Genomic DNA, 17,236 nt, shown 5'->3' with positions numbered 1-17,236 from the left:
ATAAGTATAAGGATCAAAAGTGAGATTCGTCTAGGGATAAAAGATAAATATAAATAAATATAAGGATCAAAATAAAAATAAAAAAGTAAAAACTAGTCAAAAAATATTTTTTGAGAATAAATAAATAAATAATATATAAGTATCAGGATCAAAAGTGAAATTTATCAAATGATTAAAAAAGTAAGAATAAATAAATATATGGACCAAAATAAAATTAAAAACAAAATAGAGACTAAATAAAATTTTATAGGGAGAGTAGATGTTTAAATTAGGGGGCGTTTGGTTCACAAGGGGCAAGGGAAAATGAATCAAGAAAATGAAACTAAAGGAACGGAAATGAATAACCATTAATTCCCCTATGTGTTTGGATATGTTTAGGAAAGAGAATTAGGTAAAGGGAATCCAATTCCCTAGAGGGCATGTGGTAATGGCTTAACCTAAAATGGGGTAATGGCTTAATCTAAAATGGGTAAAGGGAATGGATTTTTTTTTGTAAACAAACAAGAACAAAAGGAATGAAACCTTTCCATTCTCATTCTCATTCCTAAAGACCACAAACCAAACGCCCCCTTAGTGAGAAAGATTGGAAAGGGAATGGAAAACCTTACGGGGTTGAGGGAATGTGATTAGAGGAGTTAGGAGTAAATCCAAAACTAAAAAAGAGTAAAGAGAATGATTGAATTGATAAAACAAACACTAACAAAAAGAATGAAACCTCCTCATTCCCTTACCCTTTCCTAAAACCCCCAAAACAAACGGCCCCTTAGTTAATTAGAATTCTAATCATATTAGCTTTTCTAATTAGATAATAAAAGTATTTATCAGTATTATATATATCCAATATAATTATATTTAATAAATACAATCCTAATCACATTAAAATATTTAATTAATTTAGGATAATAATATAGATATATAATCACATTATACTGTCTAATTAACATTATCCCTTTAATTAATTTAACCATAAATATAATTAGATTACATTTATCTAAATAAATAAATCAATCCACCCTTAATTAATACTACAAATTTCAGCCCCTATCTCTCTACCTCTCAAATTATCATTCTGTCCTTCGGTCTTAATTCTGTGTATGACCCATTAGGTTCTTACCGCAGCTACCCGTATATGTTTATTTAAATTCATTTTGACTAAATCAATTTAACCTAGACATATAACGGAATGAGCGCACAAACTGTCTTATCAGAATCGTCATACTCCCATAGAGAGATAAGAAGTCAGGTTGATTCTGACATTTACCTTTCTGTATTAGGTCCAATATAATTCGATCATTCATCAACTATATCCTTAGACGAATCTGTAACTATGGAATATGTCAAATTACATATAATGAGACGTCTATTTTACTTGTCGAGGTAGAATTAACTCTTAATAGATAGGTTAAGTGAAATCTCCATTTCTACTCTTACCAATATCACCTTGTAAGGATTTCCAGTTAATTCGTCCACAAGAGGCCCATGGATATATCTCCTATCTATTAGGAGTGACGAATGATCAATCTAACATTAACTATCCTGTAATTACTTTATGTGATACCCAACCCTGGTCTCACACCCTAGGGCCCCCTGTAGTGGACCATGCTTGCACAGAAAAGCATCACACTCTATAGTCTAGAATCATATTAATGTTTATTTGAGTCTGATGATTACTTATACCTACTAATACCATTTGAGATGAAACATGTGACATCAGATAAATCCATCCATCCTATTATCTCAAGTCGAGTCCCCAACCCTAATAAACTCCTTCACTGGATCCATGTAACTGTCTAGATATCTTAATACCTAAAGCTTGTGAGATCAGCTCTTCGTTCAGAAGACATTATCACCTGCAAGTCTCAAAAATATTATGTTAATCCCATAAACCAATTACTTGACTTGGGGTTGTTTTAAGCTTATCAGTTTATTATAAAGTTTAGTCTCACTTCATGTTTGTATAAACACTTTATGATCACTTAAATAAACTTTATTTCTTTTATTTAACTTAATTAGTTCTGATAAAAGATAAATGCATGTATATAGTTTACCGTACTATATCTTATAAAACAAATGATAATGAACGATTCATTTACAACTGGTTTATATCCTACAACAATTGTCTATAAGACACCAAACCCAAACACACGTTTCCCAATATTACAACAACTACCCTTGATTCCACTACGTATGAAAAAATGTGATGCACTCTAAGGAAGGATGTTCTATTACAACCACCAATATTTTTATTGATTTAAACCCTACTAAAACCCTTGATGTTTTAGGCATCAAAACGGGTACACCAGACTCAACCCCTCTCTGACCTACTGTTCATCACTTGCAGGTCATCCATGAGATTACCAAAAGACAACACATATTGATGAAAATCAATTGGTGTAGTGAGTGTGGATCAAAATCTCAACAAGCAAGGAATATGATGACTAGCACAGTCCATAGAGCTACAACTAGACGGGCTCTAGAACCGGTTATCTAAGAGGAAAGGGTGGCAAAATCTCATGCTCATTCTCTACATGTCTTTCATGACTTAAACCCCAAGGAACCTCTAGATCCTCAACACTAGCGGTTCCTTGATGAGATTAACGAGCAGTTCAACTGTAATCTCACTTACATTTAGAAGGTTATAGACTAAATGAGGGCAGAGTATGGGATAGAGATGAAAAAAATTACGTGTAGTGGATGAAGCTATCCAACGAGCCCATCGTGAGAGTACCCGCACAAAAAGGCATCATTCTCTAAGACATTACGACCGTCGTTGAGCTCATCATCGACTTTCCTTTTGTATCCCTTAATCTATTAACTTTGTCATAGGAGTTTACACCGGGAGCCAACGCATGTCAGCCTTACTAGAAAAAGTTAACACTGAGAAGTTGAACCAAACCAAACAAGTATTAATGTAAATACCCTAACTAAATTATAAAAATTAAGAAGAGAACATTTTTCATATAAATTAGAGATTTAAAAGAGAAGTGTTGAGGGTAAATTAATCATTTTAGTAACCTAATTACATTGGTTTTCATGAAAACCCTTAAACCGTAAATAAATAAAGGAATAAGGTATCAAAATAAGTAGACTTTACATATAAAATAAGGTCAAATACATGAATATCATAATTAAGTACAAAATTATAACTAAGTCATATCACCAAACTTAATTCTTAATATGTCATTATTCTCTATGTATTATGATTTTACACTATAATTTAAAAAATCTAGACTCAAATAAACCCTAGAAAATATATTCTAGACTTCTAATTTATAAATTCTAATCCTTAAAATATATTAAAAATACTGATTTTACTAGTTTGATATAATCCAAAAGTATGACTTGACATAGTTATAAATAGTTTTTAAAAGATGAATTTCTATGTAATTTTCCCTGTAAACTAGTATTGATGTAGGCCTAACGTTTAAAAAAAAGTACCAATTTAGTCCTCGATAACGGAATGTGGCACGTCATTCATTACTCTGTTAAGTTCTGTCAATTATATGTGGAGAGAGAAATCAGAACTTAACAGAGTATTATGAATGACGTGTCATATTTCGTTATCGAGACCTAAATTGATATTTTTTTAAACATTGAGCTTGAATTGATATTTCTCAAAAAACGTTAGGCCTATTTTGGTACCTTATCCCGTAAATAAATAACAAACAAAGGGAGGGAGGGATTTAATGTAACAAGGTTTAAATAAAACACATAAAATTATTGTTGCCTTCTTTACTCCCTGAAGTACAACCATATTAGTTATTGAATCATATAATAAGATAATAACTAACATGTAAAATAATTCGAGGGTTTAAGCAAGAACAATAAGAGAATGCGCGGAATATAGTTCAACTGTGGAGTATTATATTTCATGACGAGTATCAATGATCTCCAATGCCGGATAGGTCCATTTTCTGCCGAGAATGATCTCATATGTACACTATTCTCTATTAGTACAATATTCTCTATCAGGAATAATCTCATTGATACATTCCGACAATCAAGTTAGAAAGATAGAAAAGAGTGTTTACTTGAATGGGAAGGGGCGGTATTTATAGATTTTGGATTTAGTGAAAAGACTAGAATGCATTTGGACTAGACCCACTGTAACAAGAGAGGTCAAGGATTTTATGCAGTTTGTGGACCTCTTCTAGTTGTAAATGTGGGGCTTAGAATGTTTCTGGGCTTTTTTATGCACGGTTTGTAGATCTCTTCTAGATGAGTGAAATACATAAATATCATAATTAAGTACAAAATTACAATTAAATTATATCACTAAATTTAATTCTTAATATGTCATTATTCTCTACATATTATGATTTTACACCATAATTTAAAAATTCTAAACTCTAATTCATAAATAATAAACCCTATAAAATATATTCTATATTTCTAATTTATAAATTTTAATCCTTAAAATATATTAAAAGTACTGATTTTTCTAATTTGACATAATCCAAAATTATGACTTGATATGGTTGTAAATAATTTTTAAAATATGAATTTCTATGTAATTTTCCCCTTCTAGTTGGGATGAGATCAATATAAAGAGAAAATTACACATAAATTTATCTTTTAAAAAATATTTACAATTATATTAAGTCATAATTTTGGATTATGTCAAACTAATAAATTCGTTATTTTTAATCTGTTTTAAGAACTGGAGTTTATAAATTAAGATCTAGAATATATTGTTCATGGTTTAGAATTTATAAATTGGAATTTTTAAATTGGGTATAAAATCACACTTTATTTATTATATATAGCAAAGAATGACATATTCAAAATCAAGTTTGATAATTTAATTTAGTTGTAGTTTTATAGTTAGTTATAATATTCATGTAGGAAGCCCTGTAAACCTCTTCTGGTTCTAGTTGGAATGAGATCAATATACAATAAATATAAATATAGAGAAATTTCATATAAATTCACTTTTTAAAAACTATCTACAATTATGTCAAGTAATGATTTTGATTATATCAAATTAGTAAAATCATTACTTTTAATATATTTTAAGGATTAGAATTTATAAATTAAGAGTCTAGAATATATTTTTTAGGATTTATACTTTATGAATTGGGCTCTTGAATTTTTAAATTATGGTGTAAAATCATAATATATATAAAAAAATAATGACATATTAAGGCATTGTTTGTTTGTGGGAAAATATTATGTTCTAGAAAATTTTATGCATGAAAAATATTGTGCAGGAAAATAAAATATTTTCATGTGTTTGGAAACAACACTGGAAAATATTTTCCGGTGTTTGACTTATTTTCCTGCTCAAACAAACACTAAAAAATTGGAAAAATATTTTCCCGCAGAATATTTTCTCTCAAACAAACAGGACCTAAAAATTAAATTTATTGATATGAATTAATTGTAATTTTATATTTAATTATGATATTCGTGTATTTGACTCTTAATATATTAATGAAAGGTTGTGAGTTCAAACTCGTTTTCTTAAAAAGAAACTATAAAAAGGATATGTTAAATTGAAAGATTTAAGAACTTAAAAAATCTCCAAAAAAACTCTTTTGTCCATGTGAACACTACTTTATATAAACAATTGACTCTTAGTGATTTGATGAGTAATTAACATATATCATCTTCAATAATACTTATCATATTCACTCCTTATTTTTTATTTTATCATTAAAATTATTAAATATTATTATATTTATAGACTTCTAAACAATAAATAATTATTAGTGGAGAGGCTGCTGGAGATGCTTGAAAAGGTTAAGAGCCAATTGAAGAATTTTTCCATTTACTTTTCCAAAAGAAATTTGTCCCCTCGACAAACGGAAGAATTTGAAATATCCATTAAATAATAGAATAGGTAGGAATATCGCAAATAGAGCCATTGCGGCACCCATAAATGGGGGTGCTTCTCCATCCGGGAGCCACTTTACCATATTCCGAATTCAATGCTTTCAATAAATCCCCTGTAATAGTTCGTCTTGTCCCAGATCTATAACTACCCTTAACGCTTTGTAAAAAAACTTAACTTATTGCATTGGTTGAGATCTGTTGACTTTGTATACTATTCCGTTGGTTATTCTATTCTAAGTAATGAAGAACTTTTTTTTCTTAATTCTTGGGTTCAAGAATTCCTATATAACTTAAGTGACACAATAAAAGCTTTTTCCATTCTTTTATTAACCGATTTATGTATAGGATTCCATTCACCTCACGGTTGGGAACTAATGATTGGTTCTGTTTATTCATCTAGAAAGGCTATATATCTAGATGGATAAGTTAAGTATATATCATGTATGATCCATACCATTACTGAATATCACCAACTACTCAAGAAGAGATTCTTTATAATTCCAACACAAATACAAGAAAATTATTTGACATCTTAGAAGGTATTCCTATCAATAATTATCTAGCGGAAGATGATATTATCGATATAGAGAAAAGCCCAGATAGAAAATATTTTGATTGGCGAATTATCAATTTTTGTCTTAGAAAGAGGGTCGATATTGAGTCTTGGATCGATACCACCGGAAGCAACGATAAAAAAAAGACTAAGACTACAACTGATAAATATCAAATAATTGATAAAATTGATTAATTATCCTTTTTCAATCGGGAGAGATGGCTGAGTGGACTAAAGCGTCGGATTGCTAATCCGTTGTACGAATTATTCGTACCGAGGGTTCGAATCCCTCTCTTTCCGGTTCCAGTGATGACTTGATTTTTTTTTTATCTTTTCTTTCAAATTTCGAAAATCTTTTTGCTTTATTTCTTATTTCAATATTCTATTTAATTTTTTCATTTTCTATTAAATTTCTATTTCAACTATTAATCTAAATTAATTAAATAAATGAGTGGTCATAGAGTAATTGAATCAAAAAGCCAGGGTTTTGTAACTTGAAAGTACGTATAAATCGTGTTTGCACGAGACTAATGTAAGGAGGCGGATTCGGTACACTCTTTCCTCGGATAGAGACAGAGCTAAAGCAGCCTATCTCAGTTCTCCTAAACGTGGGACTCATATTCGTATTGCCTTGTACTTGCTGCTTGTTTTTTCGAATTATATCAAGATTGCATTCCTACAATTATTTATTTCTTTTTATTTGGACAATAACCTACCACGGGAAGGGCTGATTTGTTCCGAAAAAAGTTATACTGACTGAAAAAGTTGCATTTGTTACAAATTCATACCAATCCACAGAATTTTGTTCATTTTCATGCAAAAGGTTAAAAGACGGAGTTAACAATTTTGACAATATATCCAATTCTTGATTGAATTGATTGAAAGGAATTCCTATGGCTCCAATAAAGAAAGAAAATAGTATGAAGACAAGCATAGGAAATAACATAGTATTATCGGATTCCCGAGGATAGGTTTAGTATTTTTTTTTAGCATTTGGTATAGTTTTCTATTTCTTGCTTATATATTCTATTTCTATTCGATTTCTATATAAAATATATATATAGAAATCGAAAAAAATATATTAAATAAAATAGAAAAATATAGAATATATTTAATATATTAGAAAATATATTATTTCACTTTCAAAGAGAGACAACTAATATTGAACATTATCGTGATAACCCATGTAACTTGATCATGGTCGCATTCTACACGTCTAAAACATCAGATAATTAAAAAAGCTGACATAAATTTCTCAATCCTTGCTTGTGATCGCTCTTTTTCCTCCGGTCCATCTACATCCCCAATGTTGTCATGATATTCCTATGTCATTATCAAAACCAAACCATATAATGTTGTCGTGACATTTCTGGAAGTTGAATTTAGAGAAATGTACGAAAAGAAAGTATGCTGGTTTGCCCAATTCGTGGTTTACAATTTTACAAATAGATGTCTGTGATATGTTTTATTACTTTGTTTTACAATTACACAGTTAAGTTTTGATTATAATCAAAAACATTTTTATCTTAAAAAAATTATTCCTACATATCGACAAAAGACTACTCTTCAAAAAACAACTCCTTAAATCCAAACAATAAATTAAATCGAAACAATAAATCATATGGGTGGACATTTTACGTTTTTTACTAATTTAACAGTTTATGAACTAAATTGATGTTTAAGTTCATTTTACACGGTTGCAAGTTGCAATTTGATTTTGGGGTTTGTATTTTATCAATATATAAATGTAATTTAAAAAAATTTAAAATGTTCTTCATTATCATCAAAACTTAGTATGATTTCAAATACTTTGTTTTGTAAAAAAAATACAACATGCTTCTATTTGCAAAGTTTTAAACCACAAAACTCTAAATAAGGCAAACCATGAATATTGTTTTTGTACTTTGCCTTTGAATTTAATCTCAGGGAAAAACAATTTTTCAAACCCATCAGGCCTCAACTTTATGTATTTATACTACTGAGCTCCTCAATTTCAAACTCGATTTCTTAAGCCTCAAACTCTATAATTAAACCTATTTGAGCCTTCTTTAACACAACACAACGAAACACAAAATCGGTCACCGAAAAAGAACATATGATAGAGTGAGTGAAAAGAAAACCAAAAAGAAAAATAGGAATCAATAAGTTTCAATTATAAAATTCAGGATCTGTGAAAACAAAAATAAAGCTGAGGGGCTTAATACCATAGACACGTAGAGTTCAAGAACTCAATAGAACAGAGTTGAAATTGAGGGGCTCAATAGCACAAACATGTAAAGTTCAAGGGCTTAAAATATTATTTTTCCTTGAACCATTCTTAGGCTAATGCCTTTTATTGATAGGCGTGCCAAGCTATTAAACAAGGCTCCAATTAACAAAATTTCTCACGACTCAATAAAAATAAATAATATTCAAAGAAAATAGAACTTGAAAAAATACATACCTGGAGTATATTCTTTACATCCTTCCTAGTAAGCTTGTGCTGCTTCAGTAATAGTTCAATTCTTGATCTGATCCGAGAGTGCCTTCACAAAGCCAACAAATTAATATTTAGGAATGAAGACTACAAAAGGAAAAGAATAATCAAAACGAAACTTCTCTGGATTATTAATGTTATAATAATAACAGAAGAAAACTTACTCGGAGCACCAAAGATGACCCAGAATCACAGCTATCAGCTGCATATTCATATAAAACAATGTTGAGGATAATAAAATACAACTAACAAATAATGGAATACCTACATTTTCAATTTCAAAACGAAATAAAACAGAAAATAAAACTGCTAATATATACAAGAAAAGACAAAAAGCATTTAGAAAGAGCCCTATAACTTCTAAAAATTTACAAAAGGAACCTTCAATTCTTCAGCTGATGACTGGTTACAATTATAACCGGTTAGAAAGCACACTTCTTTTCTCAAGATTTTAGTAAAAGCTCAAGAAAATTAGAAGTTAAAAGACATACAAATATTCAAAAAAACTTTAGGATGCAGAGTATAATGCAAGACTTGTCAGTCCTTCTAGAGACTTGATTCTGAGCCCATGTAAGTAGATGCTAATAGGTTTTCTGTATCAAGCATTCTATAGCTTCTATTGGGAGGTGGCCCAGGTCGTTTAATATTGTGTTTCGGCATTTTTAACATCTGGAAATGTGCTACCTCTTAGGAGATATGTGATCCATTGTCCCTCAGAACATTTTTTAAGAGACTTGAAATTATCACACTTCAGAGATTAGTTAAGGAAAATATGAGGGAGGTTTCTCAAGGGATTTTCACTATATTTTCCTGGTTCTGCAAGCACACGTCACAGGGGCTATCAAGAAACTATCCGGCTATTCACCAGAAGAGAGAGGAAACACCAAAACAAAGAAAACTAAACTATCTAGGAAAGATAAACTTTCAATAAGAGATGGTAATTGTGGACCTAATTGCACCTTCATAACTGCCTTACAGCCAAGAATCCAAGGGTTGCTACAATATATCTAATCAAATCTATGCACTTGTATACACTCACTTGTGGCACTTGTACAATTTTCTTGACTGGAATTTTATAGTTTAGTCACAAGACACAAGACAATATTAATGTCTTCTAAAATCTCACTGTGATTTGTGGGTTAAAACAAGTTTCTACTACAAGATACACTACTTGCAAAGGTGATGAAAGGCATCCTAGGCCGGTACTGATATTGGAAATTGTGATGGTTGACACTTTTAACCTAGTAGGAACTGAAGATAAATTTTATGGCAAAGAAAACAAACAGATTCCAATAAAATATAGGTGTTTGGTGCAATTACTTCAAGCATGGTAAGAAACGCTGAGATATAGATGCTCAATCATTTGTCAGGTTTGACCTATGAAAGGACAAGTACAATGATAAACACTAGCTGCTAGCTTGCTATAGATATAATTGAGAAACATCCAAACCACGTTTTTCTTATTTGTCAAGCAGGTTATGAAGGTGTTGGGTGTTGAACTCAATACCCCCTATGTGCATTTACTGCAGGTGTATCTATTGAGCTATGGCCATTTGATAAGAACATCCAAACCGATTTGCAGACCTCAAGGGATGCAAAACTATGAACCAAGAATATCTACCATTGGAAAAACATATGAATGGACATATGGTCTTTATGGCTTCGCAGAACTACTAAAACAAGTTCACATAACTTGCCTAGGGGAGTCAAAGAGGTAGAAGATTCTAGACATTCTTCTAGTTCAACCAATATAAGATGAATTTTCAGCCCTTAATCTTGAGGAGCTTCCTCAAGAACTCGCACATGCAGGGCATATTTAATACTGCATACATCTCATTCCTAACAAGATGGCTGTTGCATCACCACGACATGATTTATTAGAATTGAATAGGCACCACTTTAAATTGCTTCAGAAGATTTCCATGAATCCCCAGACTAAGAAAGTTTTAAGGCTTAAAGCATGAGCATTGATAGGTCTATCAATAACCTGATCATCTAATATAGGTTTCAACTGTCATAAAATTTCCTAAGTCCGGAGAGAAGGTCATATTAAATCACAGCCTGCAGATGAGCAATAAACAGCCCTCTTGGGCCTGTTTCAATTTGGATCAGCCGATAATATCAGCACATTCATGAGTACGATAAAGCATTGCCGGAACTAATTCCTTCAAACCTCATAGTTTTCTATTTCAATAACATATCAAGTTATAGCTCCAAGGATAGCAATCACCCTTCGCAAAATTAAAAAGCACTTCAATATTGAAAGAAAGGCACTTAATCTCTCAAAAAGGGATGGGAAACTTGGGAGTTGCTTGATAACCCAATTGAGCACTTAAAATTGATAAATTACGTGCTTATTAGTTTTTAGCTTGTCCTTAAATCACTTAATCCAAGTTTCAATTAAGTTAAAAATTCACTTGATCTAATAAGTCAAAACATTTGACTTAAAATTTCAGGTTGAGCATTACCAATAATAATATTCTAAAATTTCATATAAGAGATTACTCATGTAGTTATCCAACAGTTTATTCATGTACTTTTTATTTTTATTAGTAATCAAACAGGAACAGCTCTACAATGTCAGAGATAATATAGAAGTTATTCTTGGACCTTAACTATCACCTTAAGCTTTGAGTTCAATTGGTTCCTTGGCATGGTATCAGAGCCTCTTGGACCAAACGGTCAAAGGTACGAGTCTTGGCAACCTCATCAATTTGTGGAATTAAAAACACATGGTGGGATAGGCCTGTGTTGTACACGCTGCAAGGCATTTGCGTGTGGGGTGTGTCAGAGATTAATATAAGATCTATGATTGGGCCTTAACTATCGGCGTAAGCTTTTAGTTCAATTGGTTCAATGACATACAATTCAATAGTTTCAGCATTTATATTTCAACACTTAAAATTCAGTGCTTATATTTTTAGCACTTAATTTTCAGTTTTATCAAACAGCACCTTATACCGTAATTTTAATGATATATTCTTGACTATTACTCTCAGGATAGGGTGTTGATTGTTTAAGGTAAGCTCTCAAATTTCAAAATAAAAGGAACTTCAACTCCTAAAGTCAATGAGTAGATGATAAAGCAGAAGCAATAACAAAAATATACATTAGGCTCTCAATCATTTTAAAGTTTTAACATTTTCCATGTTCTCAAAGAGATGCAACAATCGTGCTGTGTTTCAGGATTTTTATTGAAATTGATTTCTCTCAAGACTCATTAGCATGCTTGGTTCCTTGGAGGTTTAGACTTCAAAAGCTCAAAGGATCCAGCTTTTGTTATATAAAATTTGATAACTGTACCACAGTACCACTTTTCAGTTTCTTCTTTAATGTTGTGTATTTTAATGTGTTAACAGAATCCATATTGATATAGGGACGCCCAACTTCCATATCTCAGACTATAACTCCACAAATTGGGGTGTAGTTTGTATTGTTTTGTAGTCCGATATAATTTTCATATTCCAGAATATGGCATGTTTAAGAATGGTTCGTTTGCATTCCCTTTATTGTATTTGTAGTATCGCTGATGATATTGCTGAACTTTGTTAATGTTCAGAAAATCCCCAAACACCAATCATAATCACCAACTAAAAGCAATTATTAGTGCTTCAAGAATTTGAAAGTAACTTAATTCTGATAAATACTAAAAAATATTCTTAGTTCCTACACCATACAATTCCAACATATGAGCCAATTTGCCTGTCTATGAACCAATTCCAAGGTCCATACTTAGTAACAAGATTAAATCTAACCTGAAGAGTGTAAAGGCCAGATTCTAGCCTTCGATTGTATTTTTCTTCTTCATCCATCTGCAAAATGTCCACTTTACTGTAAAATCATGATCTCAGAATCAAATATAAACACTACATCACAACAAAATTGAACAACTAAAATACCTCTAAATCATCAAGTTCAATCTGGTCCATTCGCTCAGTCTCTGCTTTTACTCTATCTGAATATCTGCATCAATATAACTTAGATGTTAAGGGCATTAACTAAGGACTTAAAATGGATCCATACACCCTTCTCTGAAGATGTAATACAAGAGTAGCCAGAATTTTTACATGTAGTCCATTAACAGTAGATGGAGAAGAAGAAGGTAGAAGAAGAAAGGATGGTGTTAAACAATTCAGATGTAGAATTTTGAAATTACTGTCTTGCACCAGTGTTTTTCATGTTGAAGAGAAAGGAAACAAACCTTATATAGAGTTCCATGAGGCGGTCTATCTTCTCACATTCACTTTCCACAAATTTACTTAGCAATCTTTCTCTTCTTGAACCTCTCAAAATTCCAGCTGGATAAGAGAAAAAGTCAATCAAAATAGGTGAGTTATGTATCATGTGAGAAGAAAAATGCAGTAAGATCTTATACAGTAAAAAAAATTACAATTCAACGTTATTTTGTAAACTCATATATAACAAGTTGCAAAAAATATGAAATAATATACATAACTACAATAATTGCCTCCTGCACTAAGCAATGAAATGGTAAATAAAGTGTCAATTAAATTTTGAAATCCATCATTGATAACAAAATTTTGATTATCACAGGAGCTAAATTTCATAATATAAACTAATTTCTCTTCAACCCTCCAATGCATGATTTATAGTGATATTCCCTCTTCTTTTTTATGTTCGACCATTGAAAAAGTAAACACCAAGTCAAATGTGATAAAGAAAAAAAATATACTTAAGACTAATGCCAACTCAATCTCAACTTCATCAATTATACATAGAAGAGAGGACAGCATCTTCATTCTTCAACATAAACAATGCTATGGTTAATTGATAATTTATTGACTGGAATTTCTACAAGCAACACCAGCCAAACATCAACTAAGCCTCACAGGTACAAATTACTAACTTTATTTTCTCTGCCCAATTTTTTAAATATGTTCCAAATTTGATAGGCATATGCAAAGGAAGACTGCGAGTGGCAAATGCATCCAAAAAGAAGAGGTGCATAATGCTTAAAATAATTAACTTGCCTGCTTACCAAATAAGGATGCAATCAGGGATACGATGCGCTCCTCTAACTCCTCTTGATAACTTTCAATCTTCTTTTTCTTGCTCATGGGAATCTAATAGAAAAGAAGAAGAAAAATAGTTTATCAACTTCTAAGAAGACTGAACCAGAAAAGTGGCAAATTCATTCAGACTTTTTGCATTAGGCAATTAAAGATGTAATGATAGTTTCTTTCAGACAATCCAATCTCGGGCTAAGACATATAGTAGACAGTTCTGCTATCCAGAAATTCAGTTAAAAAGTTTATCTACAAACCCCCTTCCTCAATAAAATTTGTTAAAAGATAGAAGGAGACTAACTAGATACATCACACTTCTATATTGTTAAAAACAGCTCCAAGCCTCCAACATCCTATAGACTTATACCGAAAAATAACTGCTCATCTGAACCATCATTCATATTTACGTTATATGATTTTGTTCCAAAAATTCAAGCACCCACCCAACTATTTTCAAAGCACAAGTTAGGTCCTAACAAAGACTATAGTGCTATGTCTAATAAATTAATAGCATTGAAAGTGTAAGAGACAAGAAAGAATGCCACCTAAAAATAGTAGAAAAAAAAAAACAGCAGCAAAGCTCGAGAAAGAACTTGCCTTACCCATGAAAGCAGCAAAAGCAGTCTTCAAGCCTAAAACATCCACAAAACGCTCACAAGCTGGTGGATATTTGGTCATGGCAAAATCCAGCGCCCTTATTGCGGAACCATAAGCAGATTTCTTCTGCTTCATAATAATAATCATCAACTCTACTCCCTCAGCCTTGACAAATCTTTCCTTATTCTCCAATGGCATCAACAAACAACACAAACAATCAAAGAGATTTTCTACCATTTCCTCTTCATCGGAGCTCTTAGGGTCCTTGGACTTGTACATAGCCACAGCTTGGAGAACCACGTCCACTCCATTCAACTGACCCAACTTCTTCTGGTTAGCAGTGCTGTTCTGCAACAGAATGGCCAATATCTCTGAAGCATACTGCTTATTACTATCAAACTCCCTTACTTTTATCTTACTCAGCAACCACCGTAGTATCTTGGTTCTTTCGCACACTAATTCCGCCACCGCAGGCTTCACCTCAATCAAATTCTCAATCGTGGCCAGCGTATGATACACAGCAGCCATCTCATCTGGATCGGATTCAGATAACCTCTGCAAATTCTGGACCAGCAATTCCAACACATTATTTTCCACGAGAGAATCCACAAGAACCCTAGCAGGTTCATCATTATCCTCAAGAACGTCCTCGTCAGTAAGGTCTTGAAGCAATTGAACAACATCGATAGCAATATCAGTGTTCTCATGAGAAAGGAGGCCAATAATAGAAGGAACAGTGTTAAGATTGACGAGGTCGGGGTAAAGCTCAGGCCCACCGGCAAGGATTTTAAGTTTTTGGAGCTCTTGGTGTAGCTCGATCTCGGAGTCGGCGAACCGGTCAGGCTGGTCAGGGTACTTGAGGCGGGCCTCGATGTTCTCTTTGTAACGGCGTTCGAAGGAGAGAACAAGCTTCTTCAGAGTACGAAGGTCAAGCACTTCAACGGCGCTGTCTTTTTGGTTTTTCTCAACGGCTTCGAGGAGGGAGAGGTCGAAGTCATCGGTATTATCGTTATTAGCAACCGCGATGAGACTGCCATTAGCTATATGGGGCGGGGAAGAGGAGGAGTCCCGTTTGCGTTTAGGGTTCTGGCTGCGGGCGGTAGCTACTTCCATTTTTCCGGCAGAGTGAACGAGTGGCTTTTGCTTGGAAGTTAAAAGCTTAATGGAGGTGAGCCTTGCATATTACGTTGGTAGTTTCCTTTATTTTAAAAATATTTCTATTTATAAAAAATGTTGTATATGGCTCATAATATGAAAGGGGCTTATCCCGAAGTGGAGCGTAGCGACAGAGCGGATGTATTGCACACTATAAATATTTGTAAAACTGTATCTTTCAGTTATAGGATCAATAAGAAAACCGCTCATCGCTCCCGAAAACGTAGGCAATTCAAAACTGCCGAACTTCGTTAACAAATCCTTGTGTTTGATCTTTGCTTGATTAATTTCTGTTTTATTTAGCTTCATTTTCAACACAAAAAAAATATAGCTAGGGGGCATTTGGTTCGGAAGGGGTAACGGAATGGAATCAAGAAAGGAATACAAGGAGAAAGGAATGGAATGATATTGAATTCTCTCATTTGTTTGTTTCAGTTTCACAGAGGGAATGATATACCTAGGGTGCACATGGTCGGTTAACCAGTCTATTAACAAAAACCATTAACCAGTCCATTTAATTTGGTTAACCATATTTCGGTTACCTTATTATTTCGGTCAATTAACATATATTTCGGTCGGTTAACCATTAGTGACTTTTCGTAGCAAATATCACTTTAAATATATAATTATTCCCTTTAAACTAAATATATAATTATTTAAATATTAAATAAAAATATTGTACTTCAAATTTAATTAACAAAATCGTCAAAACAAATAAATTTTAAGTTATTTTAATATTTTTAATTTAAAAATTCAATATAAATATGTATATTTATATATTAATAATTAAATTTTTACGTATATTTATATTAGTTTTATATGTATCAATACATAATCGGTTTATTTTTCGGTTTCGGTTAACCATCAGTTTTTTAAATGAAAAACCGTAAACTAGTCCATCGGTTACGATTAACCTATTTTTCAGTTTGGTTTCGGTTTCGAAAATCGGTTTTTCGGTTTTTCGGTTTTCCGGTTAGTTATGTGCAGCCCGATAATACCCATGATTATCAGTTCCACAAAACTAAAAGAGGGTAAAAGGAATGATTGAATTGATAAAACAAACACCAACAAAAGGAATGAAACATCATCTTTCACTTACCCTTCCCAAAACAAACGGTCTCTTATTTCTAAATTTTGAGAATGTTCATCTGTCTATATGAGAGGGAGTTGTTGTTCACTGAAACCCAATTATTTATCATTATCTCCCTTTTAACAATTTTGTTTTTTTTCATAAAAAACTGATAATTCTTTCTCTCTCCCGAGCAAAACTGAAATTCTAAAAAAATGGACCTGAGAATTCCGAAAATTGACGATTTCGAAGATGAGATAAATTTGTAAAAAAATTAGTCGTTTTTGCACTAGGTAGTCAGTCTGGCCACATATCCAATAGCTAGGCGGTCAGGAATAACCATTGGACAAGCGTTATTTCTGACCGCGTGAGCATAGAGACATGTAGATTTAAACCGATTATTCGATTATTTGACTATAAAACTCGTTGGAAGTGAATTTTTAACAATTATTATAATTTTGATTTATGTTCAGGAGCCATTAGAAGATTTTGGTGCTGACAGAATCGATTACAGTAGTTGTTTC

The 17,236-nt window shown here is 32.2% G+C and overlaps 1 protein-coding gene and 1 non-coding gene across 2 annotated transcripts; one reads left to right on the top strand and one right to left on the bottom strand.

The window, feature by feature from the left end:
- Window positions 1-6,600: 6,600 nt before the first annotated feature.
- Window positions 6,601-6,688, top strand: TRNAS-GCU (transfer RNA serine (anticodon GCU)). The gene has a single exon. It is a non-coding gene; the product is annotated as a tRNA-Ser (tRNA).
- A 799-nt stretch (window positions 6,689-7,487) lies between these two features.
- LOC136203457 (uncharacterized) lies at window positions 7,488-15,687 on the bottom strand. The gene is made up of 8 exons (XM_065994621.1): window positions 14,489-15,687; window positions 13,864-13,948; window positions 13,066-13,162; window positions 12,764-12,827; window positions 12,620-12,676; window positions 9,029-9,066; window positions 8,832-8,913; window positions 7,488-7,711 (listed from the first exon to the last, which is right to left on the bottom strand). The coding sequence occupies exons 1-8, from the start codon at window positions 15,599-15,601 to the stop codon at window positions 7,613-7,615; spliced, it is 1,635 nt and encodes a 544-aa protein (XP_065850693.1). The 5' UTR covers window positions 15,602-15,687; the 3' UTR covers window positions 7,488-7,612.
- Window positions 15,688-17,236: the final 1,549 nt, after the last annotated feature.

The sequence above is a fragment of the Euphorbia lathyris genome, chromosome 1 (assembly GCF_963576675.1).
Source record: "Euphorbia lathyris chromosome 1, ddEupLath1.1, whole genome shotgun sequence".
NCBI lineage: Eukaryota > Viridiplantae > Streptophyta > Magnoliopsida > Malpighiales > Euphorbiaceae > Euphorbia > Euphorbia lathyris.
Note: the sequence above shows the minus strand (reverse complement) of the source record. Positions and strands in the feature narration are given on the sequence as shown.

What these genes read in the sequence shown, in the direction of transcription:
- LOC136203457 (XM_065994621.1), bottom strand. Translation starts at nt 15,601, where the DNA reads ATGGAAGTAGCTACCGCCCGCAGCCAGAACCCTAAACGCAAACGGGAC. An exon ending in TTGCTGCTTTCATGGGTAAG is followed by an intron (nt 13,949 to 14,488) that starts GCAAGTTCTTTC and finishes CTTTTCTATTAG; the next exon opens with ATTCCCATGAGCAAGAAAAA. An exon ending in TTGAACTTGATGATTTAGAG is followed by an intron (nt 12,677 to 12,763) that starts GTATTTTAGTTG and finishes GACATTTTGCAG; the next exon opens with ATGGATGAAGAAGAAAAATA.